We start from the raw sequence: 15,875 nt of genomic DNA, 5'->3' as shown, positions 1-15,875 counted from the left end.
AATGCGGCAATGGGGTCATTGATTTCGACTCGAAGATATAAGCTTAATTAGCTAATTAATTTGCAGACAACGTTGCACTTTCTTGCAACGTGCCATTGTGATTTGTATGACCTATGGTAGACCCCCACTCAAAAGGAAGATCTTTGGCTTCATAATCTTAGGGTTTAGGTCCTTGCATGAGACCATGACCCATGATCAGTGAGGACCATTCATGACATTTTTTTTATTATTTTGTACATCCCATGATGATTTGTTTGTCACAACTAAATACTATAGGACGACAGCCCCCCCCCCCCTGTGCACGTTTAAAAAATTGCTAGGGTTTAGAGATTTCCTTTTCCGATGAGCTGTGGCGGCGAGCAGAAAAAGAAGATTAATCCAGGGGTTGCATTTTCCGAGCCATTCCAGCTCCAGCATGCTACGGGATAAGGAAAGCACACGGCCTGCAGCTAGCCATGCAATGGAGGTGGCTGCGTCGGTGGTTTTAGTCGGTCAACGTCCGTCCAGGCAGGTATGGGCTAGCTTCTTCTTCTTTCTTTCTGATTCGAGTACCTGCTCTTTTAGCCTTGCCAGTTTTATAGTCAAATGTTTTTGAAGACTCCTCGCTCCTATTTGCCTGTCTGAGCAGCATATTCAAAGATGGTTCTCTGTGACGAACATTCCGGTATTTGTCTCCTTGTCCAAAGCAATGACTAAAATGGCAAAAACTTGAACAATCATTCGTGCACCTCTCTTTAATATGTTCTAGATAGTACGCCTTCCCGACTAGCCTGTACTGGGCTGTCAAGACTTGAGGGTTCCTAACTTCCTATATATATATATATATATATCGATCTTACTTTGATTGCTTTTTATCATTATTAATAGATTGAAGTACAGTTGAATTGAATTTGTTAAGTAAGAATACAATATAAAAAAAATTCAAAATAAAAAAATATGTTTTTAATTCTATCCTTGTACTTTAAAAATTATGTGTTTAATACCTCAATATTTTTTTAATTAAATTTTAGTATAAAATTTCATGTATTTTTTTCAATCTCCAGTTTAAAGAAGAAAGAGAGTGGTTACCAGATTTTGATGATAAAGAGAGAAAAACATTGCTTACACTAATTTAGAGCATCAAAATGGTCGATATTTGTGTCAAATAGTTTCTTAGATGTTTTTTTTTACCGTCAAATATCGTGAAAAAATAGATTTGAATTTGGGAAAAAGTTTTATTTCATGTTGATTTCGGTTTTTTAAATTGTTTTTTAGGCCATAAATAGGTTTATCATGTCTCCTAAGATGTTTTGGGTCAAAATGAGTTGAGAAAAGAGTTTTTGAGTAAAAAACCTTAAACCCTGATTTTCCGGGTAGTATAATGGTCAGAATATAAACAAAATTAGATGATGCATCGTGTAAATGTTTTTTTGAAAAAAAGTGGGGTGAACATCATGATGCTACCAAAAAAATAAGGTTCTAAGCATGCGGGTCCTAACAAAAAATGAGAGCTTGAACTTTTTTTTTTGTTTTCTATTTCTCAAATCTTTTTAGATTAATGTATTTTTTATATGTTTTTTCAAAAAATGATTTGTTTATTTATATTTATATTTAAATTAACACTACCTCTTTTTTTATTTATTTTTTAGCGCCTTTTTAAAATTAATTTTTTTTGTTTATTTTTTCTTAGTATTTAATTTTTGATGAGATTTTTCTTATTCATTTATATTTTTTTTATTATCTTTTGTATAGATAAAATTTATTTTTTCAAATAATTTTAATTTACTTTTAGATAATATTTCTAACGTGTTCGGCCTTGCATGATAATTTTTTTTCTTTTATTTTACTCAATCAATTTAATGTATGTATCTATTTATATTATCGTTTGATTGAATATGAAATTTATTTTAATATAAAAAAATTTTAGTAAATACAACCGGATACATATCCCGTTTTGCGAGATAAAATATATTGATCTATATTTATCTTTTTATTTTTCTAATTTTATTTTTAGCTTTCAATTATGACCATTTTTTTTCATTTGCTAACACAAATAGTTGTTAATTTATTTAATTACATGTATGTATAAAATTTTTTTCTACTAAAACACTCGAAAAAAGCCTGTGTATAATTTTATTTATATAAAAAAAATAAATAGCCCTTATGAAACGTGGGTCACTTAACCACTAAGGGTTTGTTTGGGAGTATAATAAAAGATATTTTTCACTTATAAATATATTAAAATAATAATTTTTATTTTAAAATTTGCTTATACATATATATCAAAACATTTCAAAACATAAAAAAAAAATTAATTTAAAATTAAAAAAATTCATAATTTCCTTAAAAAAAAAAAAAACCGTTAGACCTAAATGCCAAAGGGCCTTGAAATATACCAGCCATTCTTAAAAACAGTAATAACAAATTTATAAAATAAAAGGGCAAAAAATGAATCTAAATTTAAAAAATTGACTACGAAGACATTATTGTCTTGTTCACTGCACTTCCAATCATGCAATAGGTAGATGGTAGCTTGGAGACCAATACAAGCTACAACATAGACCTATATGGCTAACCTAAAACCACAAACCTCGTCCACATGATTAATAGATCCCACAATCCAAGGATCTAGAATCACCTTCTTCAAAATCATAGGCTGTTGGCAGAATAGTAAATAAGATGTATGTCAGGTGCCATTTCCAAAGACTTACTGACTCACTGGCTGACTTCATTGAAGCAAAAGACAGGCTAGTCTTACGCGTCTAGTCTTAGAGCGTTTCTGACACGCTCCAACGCGCATCACGTTTTGCTGTTTTATTGCATTCTTTTGTTTTTTATAGTGACACGTTGTTGTTTGTTTTTGTGTATTCTACTTTATGGATTTGTTTATTTATTTATTCTAGATTAGGTTACTTTATATAAAGCGTTTGTTGTTTTTGTCAGGTTGATATATTTTAATTATTGGTTAATTGTTTGCATTTTTTATTTTTTATTTTTTAAATCTCAATGTTTAGTTAAATGAAAAGATTTTCGAATAAAAAGAAATTAAAGAATGTCAAAAACTTAGAGGGTAAAGAAGGCTACTATTTGATTTGAAATGCACCACAGCATTGGCTGGTTTGATCCCAACAAAGGGAACTAAATCCTCTTAAAGCACAATGACATAAGCTATCAAAATGCAAAGGAGATCTATTAGGATTTTCCTTTCATATCTTCATACGTGGTCCATTATCTATTTTTTTTTTTATTTAAAAAGAATTTGGGCCTTGTTTGTTTCCCGGAAAGTAGTTTCCGGGAAATCATTTTCCAAACTTTCTTGTATTTGTTTGTCATTAGAAAAGTTGGTCAACGGAAAACAATTTCCGGTCAGCGGAAAACACTTTCCAGTCAATTTTAGTCAAAAAAAAATTGACCTGGTTTTCAGGAAAGTGTTTTCCTTTTAGCTGTGTTTGTTTTCCGGAAAGTGGTTTCCGGGAAAGCACTTTCCAAACTTTCTTGTGTTTGTTTGCCAGTAGGAAAGTTGGTCAATGGAAAACACTTTCAAGTAAAAGAAAAATTTGGCTTGGTTTTCAGGAAAGTGTTTTCCTGAAAAATTTGAGGGGAAAACACTTTCCGGAAGTTGTGAAAAATTTAGAAATGTCATTATTTGCTGATTATATCAAATTTGATCCTCAAACTTTTGATTACTATATATATTTTGTTTTGAATATTTATTTTTCAATTTCATCTCTTAAAATTTTATTTTTATATTAACTTTGGTCCTTATTTTTATAATTGCTATTTGCTTTTTTCTTATCATTTTTTTATTGAAATTTTTTATTTATCAAATTTGATCCTCATTCTTTTGATTGTTACTTATTTTATTTGAAATAATTTATGAAATGTTGATTATTATTATTTTAATTTCTTCATTTTTAATTTTTTTTAATTTTTTAGATTTGATCCCTATTATTTTGATTATTATTTGTTTTATTTGAGATAATTTATGAAATTATATTTTTTTTATCAATTTCATTCTCATTCAACTTTTTAATTTGTAAGATTTGTTCCTCATTATTTTAATAAACTTGAGAAAAATAAAATATTAATAAGTTATTTTCCAGCTCATTTTCCATGACATAACCAAACACTGGAAAGTGTTTTCCAGTTCATTTTCCATAACACTACCAAACATCGGAAAATACTTTCCCGGAATTCACTTTCCAGGAATTTACTTTTCCCGGAATTCACTTTCCTGCAAACAAACGGAGCCTTGAACTTTTTTATATTTTATTTTTTTATATAAATTAATATTAAAAATAAATTTTTTTTAAAAAAAATCACAATAATGAAAGTAACACTCCTCAAGTTGGCAATGCAAATGGTAGGAGTACAACTATAACGATACACCACCAAACAAGACCCCATTAAATCTTCGGTTTCAAATATTTTCCTGGTTTGCTGTTACGTGGCAAGCTATGATTGAATAATGAGAATTTAACAGCTCGTAGCTGGAAACTTCAATCCAAAATAATAAAAAGTACGGAAAAGAAAAATTAAAAAGAGTGGGTCCTACTCTGAAACACACCCCCACTTAAATTCCTCTGCTAGATTTGGGACCTCACTGTTTAACGCGTGGGCTTTACCCTCTGCGGATGGATGCAGCTAGGGATTGTTTGGGTAGACTGAACATGAGAGGAAACAGAGCAATGTAATTGCAAATAAAGGAAATTGAGGAAAATAAAATTTAGGGTTGATTGTCTTCAAGTGTCTATTTTTCATCATCTAAATCATGAATTTAGCTGCTCCAGCAGTGAAGCTCGGTGAATCCAATATGTCGATATCTTAATATTTTTTAAAAAATTATATTGAATTTTTTTAAATCAAACCATGGTTTTTATTGGTTTTTCATGTTATTTTTGGACCTATCAAATCAACCAGGTTAAGTTGAAAAAACTCTCATACGGTTTAATTTTAAACTCGAGTAGTTAGGCAGATAGTCGAGCCAAGAGGTTTCAAGATTGACATATTGGTCCAATTTAATAACAATGCCAAAAAACATTTCTATGACCTAAACAATTTTTTTACTTTCAATTTCTTTTTTATATGAGTCATGACCATATAAACTAGTCTCTTATTATATATTCTTGTATATCTCCCTTCATTTCTTTTGTTCTTTTCTTCATTCCCAAAACTTGAAAATTACCACATGTTTTATATAGCAGGTTGAATAATTTTTTTAAAACATAAGAAAAATATGCAAATGTTACTAATGTATTTTCTATGTACAAGTAAGAATTTGGTTATGAACTCAACATTTAATGTATACAAAGTATTTTTTTTCAAATATCAAGACAACGACATCTTCAATCGACCTGAGTCCATCCAAGCTAAAACATTAAATTCATGGCTCGAGTCATAAACTAGACCGACTTTAATGACATAATCTTTTTAAAACAATATTTTATTTAATAACACAATAAAAATTAAACACTCTCAAAACCAAGAATCAACCCAAAACCGAGATGCTTTGTAAGTCAAACACTGCTTTTTAAACAAAAACCCAACATGGTCTTAAAAAACATATTAAAATAAAGTCTTGGTATTTTATATATGATTGAAGATAATATATATATATATATGATAAAATTATAAAGAAAACATGCATTAAAAATCTTAAAAAATATATAAATTTTATGTTAATTGAATATTCATGAGTTTTTTTTCATATTAGGCGCATAATAATTAGGAAAAAAAATGTTGGCATTCTCATAAAAATCTATAATATTATTTGAGAAACATGATCAAATTCAATGATAAGTGAAATATAATGTTTAACTTTTTATTGTAGTGCATTTAAATCTACACAAAACAAGAAAAAAAATCAAAAGAAAAATAAAATAAAAAGGGTTCAAGGTAAGAACCTGGCCCAATAGACTAGGGGCTAAAGGTAGACAAGTTTGCGAGGTCAGTACCATGTGGATGACCCTATGTTATTTTTTAAAAAATGATGGATGATATTTTTTATATGAAAGGAAAAGGTGAACCAACCTGGCGAACTTATCAAACTCGTGATCTTAGTTATAAAATCGTGATAACCTTATAAAAGTAAAATAAAATAAAATACAAAATCAAATTCTTAATCAACTCAATGTTAAAGGATAGAGTTGAAAAAAAAAATAAATAAATAAAAAAGCAAAAGCAAAAAAAAATAAATGAACTGAGTCGATCTAAGTTAATTTGCCAAACTTGGCTATTAAGACTAGGATAACTCTATAGAAAGAAAATTGAAACAAATTATGAAGTTCAATACCCATTAAATCTAATATTGAAAGATGAAATTGAAAAAAAAAAAACCTTGGTAACCAAATTGTCAAAGGCCAAAGCATTTTATTTTTCATTACTACAATAAAATGTCAAGATCTTTTAGTATATGTTAATTAGATCCTTGGCTCGTGCTTCCTTGTTGATCATATCAAATTTTTTTCTTAACGTAAAAAAATGTTTAGGCTTTACTAATGTTTTTTTAGTACAAATATTTTTTAAACTCGAAGGGATTGACTTGATATGGCCATGTCAATTTAGCAGGTTTAAAAGCAACTCAGGTAACCAAAAAAAATATAGTCCAACTCAAAATAAATATTTAAGATGAGAGTTTTTTATATAAATATCAAAACGATAACATATTAGATTGATTTGAGTTAACCCGGGTTAACCTGTTAATTCATATGTTGGGTCACAAGACTATGATAACTCCATAGAAAGTAATTTAAAATAAATTTTGAAACTCAATTTTCAATAAATCCAATGTTGAAAGATAAAGTTAAAAAATAAATTTAGAAAAATGACCTAATTTAACCCATATAAAAATATCAAACCAATGACTTACGTCATGAAATATGGACAATCCAATAGAAAAAAAATTAAAAAAAATTACAATTCTCAATTTTTAATCAACATGGTGTTGAAAAGATGTAATTGAACTAAAACTTTCAATTAGAAAAAAAAACATAAAAAAACTTAAGTCAATTTGGTTTAACATGTCAAACCTGTAATCCAAGTTATGAGACAATAATTACCTCACAGAAAATAAATTGAAACAAATCACAAAACCTGATTTTCAACCAATCTAATGATGAAATTGAAAAAAAAATCAATGAAAAAAAACTTAAATCAACCGAGTTAACATGTCAAAATCATAGTCTAAGTAATGAGACAAAGTAACTTCATAAAATTTTTTTTAATGGAATTTAATCTCTAATAAATCTAATAATGAATAATATAATTAAAAATAAAAAAATAAATTTAAAAAAAAAGAAAAAGAAAATAACATTATTCTACTGAATAATGTTACCTAAGAAGTGGTATGAAAAAATTCCCTCCTCTTTATATATATTTTTTCACTTTCAATAAATTTGATCTATTTTTCTGAGTATATTGTTTTTTAAAGTATTTTTCACTTGAAAATATATTGTAATATAATTGTTTATTTTTTAAAATTTATTTTTAATATTAACACATCAAAAAAATATAAAAATATATAAAAACTAATAATTTTAAGTAAATAAAAAATTAAAAAATATATTTTTAAAATCCAAAAACAATTCCACCAAACAAACACACCGCAAAGGAAATAAACCAAAGGGGTTAGAGGGTGTGTGTGAGCTGTGAAGGCTGTGTATGTGTATGCAAATGGACCCCACCACCCATGTGCCCTCCTTCCTGTCTCCACCAGCTCCTGCCGCTCAATGATTAGCTCTCTTTCCCTCCCCCAAAAACCCTCTCTCTCTCTCTCTAAACACCACAAAATCCCTCCTTTTTCTCTCCAAAAACCCACCATTTTTGCTTCCCACACTCTCTCACCATGTCAGACAACAGTGGTGCTGTCAATAACGGAGCTTTGATAGACCCACAAAGAAACCAGCCGCCGGGAGGTGGTGGAGGAGGAGCTACTAATGGAGCTTTAGCTGTTAAAAAACCACCTTCTAAAGACCGTCATAGCAAGGTTGATGGTCGTGGAAGGAGGATTCGGATGCCGATCATTTGTGCTGCTAGAGTTTTTCAGTTGACTCGTGAATTGGGTCACAAGTCTGATGGACAAACTATCGAATGGCTTCTTCGTCAAGCTGAGCCTTCGATTATTGCTGCTACTGGGACCGGAACTACTCCTGCTAGTTTTTCTACTGTTTCTGTTTCGGTTCGTGCTGGTGGTAATTCTAATTCAATATCTTCGCTTTCCAGCAATAATGTTCATTCAGCTAGTTCTTTGGACCACAAGCCTTTGTTAGGCCCTGCGCCCTTTATACTTGGAAAAAGGATGCGGCCAGAGGAGGATGGAAATGGTGGGAAGGATGACGGTGGGGTTCCTGTGGGCCCCACTATCGGGTCTTTAATGGGGCCCACCGCAACAGCCGCAGCGGGGTCTGGCGGGTTCTGGGCTTTGCCTGCAAGGGCCGATTTTTGGGGGTTTGCTGCCGCACCGCCGGAAATGGTTGTGCAGCCGACGGCGGTGCAGCAGTCGTCGCTGTTTATGCACCAGCAGCATGCTGCCGCTGCTGCTGCCATGGGAGAAGCGTCGGCGGCTAGATTGGGGAATTATCTTCCTGGTCATTTGAATTTGTTGGCTTCATTGTCGGGTGGGTCTGGGAGTTCAGGAAGGAGAGAGGAGGATCAGCGTTGAAGGTGGAAAAAATTGGATCTTGGTGGTGTTGTTGTTGTATGGTATATATTATGAGTATGTTGTTATGTTAAATTGTGCCCTTTTTTTTTCGCTTGTGTGTGAAGAAGGATGGGAAGAATTTAGTGAAAATTAGGGTTAGGGTTTAGGAGTTGGGAGAATTTAAGTAATGGACGAATGATTTAATTAGGGGGTTCTTTTAGTAAGTTTGTTTGGAGATTAATTAGGGTTTTTAGGGTTCAAATTGTTTAGTTTTTGGGGGGGTTTGATGGAGCAGGAAGGGAGTGAAGAATTGTGGTTCAAATTCTGTGGCTGAATCTGCAAAGGTTTTTTTTTCTTAATGGATTTAGGGAGTCTGCTGCAAATCTACATCAGGCTTTGTGTTCTTATTTATGTTGAGAAAAACTTGTCAAAGTTTGGCTAATTTGAGAAGTTTGAGTGCTTTATGCAATTAGTAAGTTCTTCCTAATTTGGAAACCATGTAGGTTTCTTTTCTCTGGTGTGACACAATGCTTATAAATGTGGGTTGGAAGCATTGTTATGTTATGTTTCAGTAAATGGGTGCATATACCTTGAATTGATCACTGCAATGGAAAGTGGAGTTTTCCATGTGTCATTCTGCTTGCTTTATATTTAATCTGACGATGCCTGTGTGAATTTGGACTTCAGTCTCCCCAAATTTGTTGAATTTCCCTTTGCTGCAATGGTTGATAAAGAGTTGATATTGATTGATGCAATTTGTGTTCCGGTGAGATGACATCAGTGATGGTTTTGGTCTGTAGATTGTGATTTGCCATGGTGGTTGCAAACTGTTTCTTGCTTCCTTCCACTTTCAGGGTATGTGTTGGTGTACTGATCTCAAAGGAGACTGCTGTGCGTGGGAAAAACTCCTGTGCCTCTTTGTAAGGCCTCTGTTTTGAAACCTTTTTTATCAGTAATCTTAGCCATTTCTCAGATTAATTACTGTGAGAATAATGTGTCTTCCATGTATGTAAGTGAATTGTTTTTCGGGGTGCCTGTTGTGTGAATAAGAAACCCAATTGTTTCTCTCAATTCAATTTGTCGCTCGCTTCCCCCCTTGTGTGCCATTGCCTTCTGCGCAATTTATATATCGACTTATTGTGCTATCAATAATTTTAACCTGCATTCCTTAATTTGACCTTCTCGGGTTGTTTTTTCTTCTTCGTATTTGATATGTCCTTCAATCCAACGATTCATGGAACTCTTCCAAAGGGAATCCAGCGATTCATGAAACTCGTTTGAAGCGATTATTGTGAGCAATTTTGAAAAGTTTGTGTGAAAGTTGTGAGGTACACCATGCACCAATGAACGAGGAGGTGGGCAGTTCATCCTAGCAAGTTTTGTTAGGTCGAATCATATCATTTACATGTTCAACTAGTTTGTTTGCTGTGGGAGGCAGGTTTTCTTCAAGGGTTTCATTTTTCTGTTCAAGTTGTCATCCATGTATCATCATCCCAAGTTTTCTTGACTGTTTACTGCTCGGATCCATCTCTTGTATCGACTGTAAGATGCTACATCACATCCTTTTCATGTATCTTAATGAAAACCGGTAGTAGTTGACCAAATGCATTTCTGTTCGGAGCATCATATCGACATTATTAACGAAGAACAGTAGGGGAGTTGGGTGTCTGGGATTACGGGTGTGTTTTGGTGTGTGTGACATGCCTGGTTAATGGATCCCTTGTTCCTCCATTTATTCGAGGTTTGCCTATGTAAACCCATCTGCATTTTCCAGTCATGAATACACGCTTAAATGGCATCTCCTATACGCGAACTCCCCATGGACATGATTTCATTCGAAGCCATGTTGTCAAGGGGCAATGCTGTTGTCTCTCTGATGTAGTTTCAGCTTCCAAGGATTCCATGGCTTGGCTGGTTTTAAGGTAGTGGGTTCAGGTTGTGCGCAGAAACCAAATATTAAAGATGAGGGACAGCTGTTGATACAGTATCAGGCTCCGTGTTGTTGCATTTGAGGACAAAAGGAGGAGAATAAATCATGGGTTAGCAGATGCAACAAAATAATTAGCGGGAACAGTGAAGACTTTAAAAAGGTGGGAAGAACAAGATCCATTTGTCATGTCAGTATCTGTACTTAGTTGTTATGGATTAGTGCAAACCAAAAAGGCTTAGAATGATAAGATATACTAATTATTGAGAGGGCCCTACATATTCAATGCTGGGAGAAAAATGGTATGATCCTGTCACATTGAAGCAGCTCCGAATATAATTTATTAGACCTGGTTTAGCCAAGTCAGTGAGTGTCCATGTGAGATGCATCAAGCAAGACTGTAATTGATAGGGCAAAGGCCATTGTTGATGGGCCTCAAGAGAAAACCAACGACCTTCAAAGATCTGTTCTGTTCTCTCTTGGTTGATGCTTCTGCTGCAATTCTTCAAAATCGAGGATGTGCAGGTTTGAGTCCAGTAAAATTATCTTTGATCCCTGGTAAGCATGATCGTTGAGTAGAAAACAGCAAGGTGACAGTTTCCTCCCATTTTCTTCCTTGTTGAGGTGGTTTTGCGATCCATGCTAGACATAGTGATAAGCTTATGGCATTAGTAGGAGGAGGTTGAAGACAACAATGACAGAGCTGGAATCCTCACTTCATTTCAAGACTCATGGGTCAATAAACTATCCCAAATGAATATATTCAAAAGGAAGCAGTTGCCCGGAAAGGTGATGCTAAAAGGTTTCCTCTCATCAATTGAAAAATTGTACAGCTTGCAGACGGAGTTTAGTTTATATGAAATAATTAATTAGTCCATGCTGTATAAAAAAATAATTAATCTGTCCTTTTATCAGCATTGACCATCCACATTTCAGTAGATTTTTGCTCCAAAAATGCCTTGTTTCCTAATAAAAAAGATTTCCATCCACCTATTTCTCCTTTTCTTTCTCATACTTTTCAATGAAAAAAAAAATTAATTGGAAAATGACATGGAATTGACAAGGGACTAAATTATGTATAAAAATAATTAAATAAGATTAATTATTAAAATGCAGTTGTCTTTGAACCAATAACATCTTTAATCTAATTATAAAAAATTAATAATGTATTTGGCATTTTTATCAATTTTTTAATAGAGGTATTTTGTTTTAATAACAAGTGATCATATGGAGTCCTAACCTCTCTTTTTTTGCAATTAATTACACAAAGATCAATAAACCTAGTATATTCCACTACTTGGAAGTCAGAAAAAAAAATAAAACAAAAACACTAACAAGTTACGATAAAATATTCTCATTAATAATTTTAGACAAAAACAACAACAATAATAATAAAAAAAACCTCAATCAATAATTACATCAACATTGTTGATATGCCAGATTGTTGATGAAATTGCCAACATAAATTCCATCAATGATTTTAAGAGAAATTAAAACCCGACAACCCTCACCTCTTCCCATCTCATCATATTCTTCCAATTCACCACAACAACCCCCTCTCTCCCAATTTCAAAATTTTACCAGCCTCCCTTCTCGTAGTCCAGCCACTAAACCCACGGATATCGATGCAATATCTCTTCAAAAGCCTAAGCTCCCCCCCCCCCTTTAGGTTTCATTTATTTTAAAACTTCACTTTACCAAGTAAGCACACCCACTCATTCATATTTTAACACATTTAAGTGTTAAGTTAATTTATTGAAATTTGTTTGTAGTATTTGTAATCTGCTTGTATATATAAGTATTTTACTTGTTTTATAATGATAATTTTATTGTATTAATGTATGTTTTTTATTTTAGGATTTGTTTTGGATTTGGAGGAAATAGATTTACTTTGTCATTTGATAAAATTGAATGTGATTTTACAACTTAGGTGTGTTAGATTGAAGAAATGATAGGTAATTTAATGGGCATCAATTATTTTGTATCAATTTTATGATTATGTTGAAGATTTATGAAAAGCTATTTTGTGTGGAATTGATAATAGTTGAAGTTATTAATTTATGTTGAATAAATTTGAATTGAAGAAATGATGGAAAATTAGTTGGGTCCAATTAATTTTAATTAATTATGGTTTTTTGTTAAAAATTTTGGAAAACAAATTAATGTGTAATTGATAACAATTAGAGTATTAGTTAATTTTGTTTATTCTTAATTTGCATAAATAATGGGTAGATGGTTGGGTACCGATTATTTTTTTTTGTTAATTTTATGGTTTAGTTGAAAATTTGAAAAAAATTGAATTTGTGTGAAATTCATAACAATTAGGGGTTAAGTATGTTTCAACATATGAAGTGTTTGGTAGTTATTGGATTATAAATTATTATTTTTTCTAAATTGGAGAAATTGAGTTACTTTAAAATTTAAAAAATGATAGGTTATTAAGTTATTAGTTGATTTGTATAGGTTAATTATTATTCATTGTTAATAAATAATTGAATTTGTGTTTGATAATATGCTTTATTTTTTGAATTGTGTTCATTGTTTACTTTCAATTACCATGTATTCAAGAAAAAAACAAGTCCAAGTCAAACAAGAGTGCTCCTGCTTCATCAAGTAGTAGTGTTGGTGATCATGCTATAAATCTATGGGATGATTATGAAGAGGTACCTAATATAAAAGTTACCGACCAAGGCTTAATCACTAAAGACAACATATTCAATGTCTCTTATTTGATAGATTCCACTTCAAGCAAATAGATAACTAATAAAAGGGCAATCTCTCATTGTAATTGTTTTGTCTCATGATGTTATTTATTCTTATGGAGTTATTTTAAGTTTAACAATTGTATGAAAATAACTTTCTTAAAATAATTTTCAGGTTTACTAATATTGAAGTTACTAATTTCATTACCTGTATGATGGAGTGATCATTTGAAGAACCATTCTTTTAATGGATTCAACTTCATGACCATCCTGAATGGATGTATATGGTAGATGCTTGGTGGTGAAACTTTAAGATTAGATAAATAACCTCTAATTCGAGTGACTGGTTTATAAAATTTTTAAAACTAATTCATGTATGAATCAATTAATAAAAGATTTTGGTGGAATAAGAGCAACGAGGTGCTTGTCAGGAGAGTGTGAAAAAACCATTGTGCGAGTAGGTAAATTTAAATCAATTAATGTTATATTATTGTAAGCTTATATTCATTTATTTTCTTCTATAATTTATGTATAATAAATATTTGTACAATGCTCACAAATAAATAATTAAGAAGGATGAGTCAGATGACATTGAAAGATGTGAAAGATATAAACCAAAGTATATCACATACCATGATTGGGCAACTTATCTTGAATTTGTAGTTCCAGAAAATTTTACAAAATGCTCAAGTTCTGGTGCACAAAATAAGAATAAAAAAAAATCATGGTTCGATAAGCAAACACATCGGGGGAGACATTCTACTTACCCACTATGCAAAATGCCTAGTTAGAGCTCATTGTTATATATTTTATTACTTTTCTTGAAGTTTTAACTATATGTTTATAAGTGAGACTTTTAACAAACTATTTAATTTATAGGAAAATCAACTTGGATGATAACTGACTCTAATGGAGTTATATGAGGAGACTCCTATAAAGAATAGAGATAAGGAAAAAACAAAGAAAAAGTTTGTTGATAAAAAAAATGAAAGTGTTCATTATAAGTATTTTGATAGTTATCATTGATTTGAAATGTTAAGATTGTTTATTAGCATCAATAATATAAAATATAATTAAATTTTGAAATTGAATTTTTTTTGTTTTATAGGAGAGATATAGCATTAACATGGTTGATAAATATGATGAAAAGACTTTCATCTACCCTTCTTATGATCCTCAAATATGGTTAAAGACTGTTGTAAGTGATGGACTTAATAGAAATTGAGTTTATAATTTACCTACGGTATCTATCTAAGAACATAGGACGAGCCATACGGTTTCAACTTTAGACATACCAGATTCTAGCTAAAGTTATTCATTATATGAATTTGACGAGAGTGTGCAGAAAAGGGTTCAAGAATAAATGATTGTTGAGATATAAAAGACGAGTGAACAGAATAGGATGTGTTTGGCTCGACTAAGTGAAACTATGGGTGTAAATGGATTACATAGACCTATGAATTTTTATAGTTGGAATATATATTTATATATTTATATATTTAACAATGAGAGATATGTATAATTCTATACACAAGCAATTGCTGGCTTGGAGATCATAACAAAAAAAAAAAATCTCTAAAAGAAGGTAATATCTTCCTCGAAATTCCTATTATAAATTTCACATTTATTCTGGAACTTTTGATAAAACTTACAAAATATATATCAATTTACTAATAAAAAATAGACGGTAAATTAGAATTCCTCACCTTTTGTTTTATACCTAACATATATAAAATATCTTTTTTTTTCTTTTAAGAAATTACTTTGGCATGTTAGAACTCCATGATTGCTCAACTTGCATGTAAAAATGTAAGAGGATAAAAATCCTTAGGGAATAATGATGTTAGAAAATCTTGTTGTATTGGTATATATATCAATCTATCATGTTATAAGATACTCTTTAAAAGAAACATTTTGTCTGTTCATATAAAATAAAATTATGTTTGTATGCAATATGAACGTAGTAGATAGAATGTATATATGCCCTTTCCTATTTGTATAAACATTTTATTTATTTATTTTTATATTAATTTGCAAGTGTTTTTTTATTAAAACGTATTTGATTGATTTTTAAATAAATTAAAAAATTTCAGTTAAATACAAACTCTATTACAAAACCCGTTTATTCTTTTCTACAATAAAAAAAACATAATTAAGTTTCCTATTTATACACAAACTCTATTTATTTTTTAAATAAAAAAGCAACAATTAGTTAGATTGGAATTCTTAGAAAAAATCTTTAAGTGAATACAAACTCTATTTAAAAACCTGTTTATTCTTTTCTAAGATAGAAAATAAATAATCAAGGGGAAACAATTTGATTCTCAATTTGCAATTCTTTATTATCAAGAAGGATTCAATTGATTTTAAATAATAATAAAATAAAATATTATTGTATTATGATCTTCATAATTATTACATATCTTAATTCTAATATAGCGTTTGGTTACTGTTCTGAGATAAAAAAAAAAATACTATTAGAAAAAAAAATGTTTGATTGAAGAGAAAAATATTTATTGTTTTTATATTTATAATATAAAAATAAATCTATCTCTAGAATTATTTTGGAGTGAATTTTTATACTTTCAAAACAAGAAGTGCAAAGAGAACATGTATTCAGAGAAAATAT

At 30.7% G+C, this 15,875-nt stretch overlaps 1 protein-coding gene across 1 annotated transcript; it reads left to right on the top strand.

Moving 5' to 3' along the window:
- Positions 1-7,635: 7,635 nt before the first annotated feature.
- LOC118038761 (transcription factor TCP21) lies at positions 7,636-9,688 on the top strand. The gene has a single exon (XM_035045177.2). The coding sequence runs from the start codon at positions 7,823-7,825 to the stop codon at positions 8,636-8,638; it is 816 nt and encodes a 271-aa protein (XP_034901068.1). The 5' UTR covers positions 7,636-7,822; the 3' UTR covers positions 8,639-9,688.
- Positions 9,689-15,875: the final 6,187 nt, after the last annotated feature.

Source organism: Populus alba, chromosome 5 (genome assembly GCF_005239225.2).
Source record: "Populus alba chromosome 5, ASM523922v2, whole genome shotgun sequence".
Classification (NCBI taxonomy): Eukaryota; Viridiplantae; Streptophyta; class Magnoliopsida; order Malpighiales; family Salicaceae; genus Populus; species Populus alba.
This window is presented reverse-complemented; position numbering and strand designations above follow the sequence as displayed.

Excerpts from the sequence above, each read along its gene's own strand:
- LOC118038761 (XM_035045177.2), top strand. The coding sequence starts at position 7,823 with ATGTCAGACAACAGTGGTGCTGTCAATAACGGAGCTTTGATAGACCCA.